Source organism: Diaphorina citri, unplaced genomic scaffold, assembly GCF_000475195.1.
Source record: "Diaphorina citri unplaced genomic scaffold, Diaci psyllid genome assembly version 1.1 scaffold15199, whole genome shotgun sequence".
In the NCBI taxonomy this organism is placed as follows: Eukaryota; Metazoa; Arthropoda; class Insecta; order Hemiptera; family Psyllidae; genus Diaphorina; species Diaphorina citri.
The window spans coordinates 1-4,157 of record NW_007392563.1 but is presented as its reverse complement, the minus strand read 5'-3'; the positions used below and the strand labels follow the sequence as shown (position 1 = coordinate 4,157).

At 44.7% G+C, this 4,157-nt stretch overlaps 2 protein-coding genes across 2 annotated transcripts; both read right to left on the bottom strand.

Annotated features, from left to right (window-relative positions):
* Positions 1–35: 35 nt before the first annotated feature.
* LOC103523095 (zinc finger protein 761-like) lies at positions 36–2,695 on the bottom strand. Its single transcript, XM_008488165.1, has 2 exons — positions 2,687–2,695; positions 36–1,583 (listed from the first exon to the last, which is right to left on the bottom strand). Exons 1-2 carry the CDS (start codon positions 2,693–2,695, stop codon positions 36–38), a joined length of 1,557 nt encoding a protein of 518 aa, XP_008486387.1.
* LOC103523094 (zinc finger protein 600-like) lies at positions 2,542–4,148 on the bottom strand. Its single transcript, XM_008488164.2, has one exon. It carries the CDS (start codon positions 4,044–4,046, stop codon positions 3,183–3,185), a length of 864 nt encoding a protein of 287 aa, XP_008486386.1. The 5' UTR covers positions 4,047–4,148; the 3' UTR covers positions 2,542–3,182.
* Between the last annotated feature and the right edge of the window lie 9 nt (positions 4,149–4,157).

Sequence of the window (4,157 nt, the reverse complement as noted above, 5' to 3'; positions counted from 1 at the left end):
CATTGCTCATGGCGAGGGTTGCTGATGAGAGGTCGCTACAGGGGCGGGGGAGGCGGGCAGGGGGCGGGGCAGGTGGCTCTCCCTCTCTGCTGCTGCTGGAGGGAGGATTCTGCTGTGGGTGGCCTGGCATTTGCTTGCCTGCGGCGGGGTGAGGGGGGAGGCTCAGGAGTAACAGTGCCTGTCTGGTTGGGTAGAAGGTCTCTATTGAGAAGCTCCAGGTTCGGGCAAGTCTTGCGATGGACATTTAACGCACTCTTCGTGTTGAACGCAGCGTTACACGCGGTACATTTGTACGGATGCGGCACCTGTACGTCATTCGAGTGCACGCGTAGGTGACGCTTCAGATATTTCATGAACGGGAAGTCCTTGTTACAATACTGACACACGAACCGTTGTTCCAGCTGATGCTTGAGGTGAACCGCTTTGATATGAATGTTGAGTTCCGCCTTGCGAGTGAAACCTTTACCGCAGAAGGTACAGTCGTAGCAGACACCGGAGTGAGCAGCCTTCTGATGTTGCTGTAGATGAAGTACCTCCGCACAACAGATGTCACATATCTTCATCTCACGCTTCTTGGGTGCCACGTGATCCTTGATATGAAGATAGATCATCTTCTTATGACCATTGAAGTAGCCACAGTAGTAACATACACTGGCCCAGTCATACCCACCATGCTCCTTGGTGTAGTGACGTAACAGGAGATCATGTGACCTGTGCTTGAGAGGACAGTGACGACACTGCCACACCTCCTCCTCCATCTCCTCTTCCTCCTCCACATCCTCCTTATCCGAGGAGGATTCATACAGAGGCACCTCCCCGTCAAAGAACTCATCCGCTTCAAACTTCAAGTTCTCCAAGTCACCATCAAACTCAACAGGTTTATCCGGATCCTCCGCCATCTTGGCTTTCAGTTCTTCTCGTAGTCTCTGCCGCTTCTCATCCTTCTTCTCTTTCTTCTTCCTCTTCTCTTTACGAGGTTTGCGCCCTGTCTCTGTGATCTTGGGTCGGCCTCGCTTACGTTTCCTCTTGCCTCCCGAAGTCTCATGCAGGCTACCATCACTCATCATGTCAGGACTATATTGGTCCTCATCCCCTGACATCGTGTAGGCTTTATCATCCTCACATTCACTCTTCTCTTCTTTCACCTTGACGTGCTCGGCGTTCGCACCACTACCCGCTCCCGTGGCGTCACTATTCACCGGCGTGTTTCTGTTCTTGAACACAATGTCAAAGTAGTTGGACGCCATCTTCCCCGAGTTGGTGAACAGGCCGAGGTTCTTGCCCACGATCTTCGGCAGGTCGCCGAGTGCTTTCGTCACAGACGCAGACCGTGTGGTCGTGTCTTTCCGTCGTCTCGACACGCCTCGGCCTCGGGTGTTTCCGCTCTGTTTACTTTCTTCATCGGTAAAGTTCGGGTTGGGTTCGTAGCTCGTTCGGTTTGTGTCGAGATCACTATCATCGTTCTCGCTGTCGGGCGCAATATCCGGGTAATCACCATCGTCCAAGTCGCTTTCGCTTTTGACGGCCAATGATCTTCTTCTGGCGAGCGACGGGTTGCCTGCGACAGCCTGGGGTCTCGTGTCCTGAAATAGGGTAGTTTTCAAGTGTTTTTAATCAATTTTTAAAAAGTAGCGGCAATTTAGTTTTATCCTTTTCGGAACAGAAGTGAGAAGCATTTAGCACAAGGTTCGTGACGGTCGGGGGGCGATTCCAGAACGGTTAGTAATATTAGAACAGAGTAAGCGAGTTCAGTAGACATTTGGTTTATTATTGTTTCTACAATATATTATTTTCATCAAACGAATTCAATATAAGTCATAAAGGAGCTATGTACAGAAAAGATATCAAAGAGATTTGTACAGGATTTCAAGGAGGACAAGGAACATACAGAAAGGATTTTGAGATTCCATTAAAAGTTTTTCTTTGTAAGTTCCTAAAATTTTAAAAATCTTTAGAAGAATCTTAATTATTTGTAAAGTGCGCTAGCAGGCGGGCAAACGTCAAGAATTCGACTTTTGGCACCCTACCTACAGGACGCTTCTTTCAAAAAAATTCTTTCACTTCATTCGCAGATATCATTGGTGGATTTGGAAAGCAATACATGCAAATAGTATACATGTATCCAAATCTATTAATTTCATAAAGGCAGTATAAAACTTTTTGTTTAACACCATACACTTAGTTCATGAAACAATGAACCAAGTCTCTGCTTTCTCTTTGGTCATATTCTCCAGAATTGTTTCAACGCTTTTCTATCGGGAGGTCGAGAGATCAATTCCAGCCGAGGTCAGGAATTTTGTTGATTTTAGGATTTGACCACAATAATGGCAGTAAGCCTACTTCTGGAGTAAAGGGACTCTTCGGTCCCATTCGAGCAGTATAAATAAGCACTAAGATGTTAAAAAATTGGAAAAACAAAAACAATTGGTTCAAAAGGAAACAGCAAATCTGGAATGAGTCTTTTTATTTTCAAATTTTAAATTATTTTTATACAATTTACATGGGTTAATTTATTTAAAAAAATCTATTTAAAAATAGGTATTTTATACACAATTATACAACGCTACCTTAAACAAAGGATAAATAGGTACTAGAGTTTTAATAGGTTCAATTTCAAAAAATAAAATTTGGCCTAAACAATAAAGATTAATTTTTAGACATTTTTTACGTACAAATTGTTCATTACTTGTAACATTCTTAGAGCCTACTAACCATATTTACGTAAATATGGCATGCGTTGTATAAATATTTACTTAAATATGGATTGTGTTTTGTTTTTCATGCATTTCTCTCGATATTCAAAATAGCAACAATTAATTTCAACAAATTTCTCTTTTCTGGCACGATTTTTTATTTATTTTTTTTTCCGATTCTTCAACAAAAAAATGAAATCCAACTTTACGTAGGTACGACACTATGAAACTAGACGTACTCTTTTGCGGAGAGCTTTGTCGTGTAAAAAAATAGCCCACTCCTAAATAAATTCAGCTCAATAGGTAGATATAGCAGTGTTATGGATATATGTCTTCTACGTTGGATTTCAGTAATATTTTTTCAGTCCCTACAAGGCCTGTTAAGCAAACAGGCTGTTGAGGCTTTTGACAGGGTACTTGTAAAGGCTTTTAACAGGGCTGTTGATCTAACAGGCTGTTAGGGGGCTAGTAAGGTTGGTGAAAGCCACCCTAGAAGTAATACATGCTGGCTCGTTCCAGTTTGAGTGGAAAGTTAGCACTCTGTATTTGATGTATGCTAAGTTCCGCTGCTGCCTGTGCTGCTTGCTGTGCTGCCTGCGCTTGTACCTGTGCTGAATGCTGCAGCTGCTGCTGAAGTACATCTTGTTCCGACATGGAGCTAGTACTCGGATGTGGCACCAGGGGATTCGGAGCGCTCGTGTTGCCCCCCTGGTTCTGTTGTTGTCCCCCAGTCCCACACACCAGCTTGTGGTTTCGGAACAAATGTTTATTGGTGAACGTGAGGTTGCACTGTTTACACGTGTAGGTCACGTGACCGCCGCCCCCTGGTCCGTTGCCATGGTGATTGTGCGTCTTCATATGTTTGTTCAGATAGCCCTGGAACGGGAACTCTTTGTTACAGTACTGGCATACGAACTTCTTCTCCAGCATGTGTTTCAAATGAACCGTCTTGATGTGAATGTTCATCTGACCGACCCTGGTGAACTTCATGGAGCAGAACTTACAGTTGTACGTCACACCAGAGTGTGCCACCTTCTGGTGCGTACCGAGATGTATCACCTCTGCTGAACAGATGTCACACACCTTCTTCTCTTGCTTCTTGGGTTCTATGTGTTCCTTGATGTGACGGTAGATCATCTTCTTGTGCTTGTGATAGAATCCGCAGATGAAGCAGAGGGCAGCACTCTCGAAGCCGCCATGTTTCCCCGTCAGATGGCGTAGGAGTAGCTCGTAGGTTCTGAACGTGACGTCACAATGTCTACACTTGTAGATGATGGGCCCGAACAGTTCTCTCTCAGACATGGAACTCTCACTCGAGTCAGACTCGTAGCTTGAGAATGCAAAGTCTGACATTTCATCCCCTGTGGTCGCTTTCTCTCGCTTGATCTTCTCCTTCTTCTTTTTCTTCTTCTTCTCCCGCTTCTCCTTCTTCTTCCTCTCGACAGGTGGTTCCTCCTCGACCTC

What these genes read in the sequence shown, in the direction of transcription:
- LOC103523094 (XM_008488164.2), bottom strand. Translation starts at nt 4,046, where the DNA reads ATGTCAGACTTTGCATTCTCAAGCTACGAGTCTGACTCGAGTGAGAGT.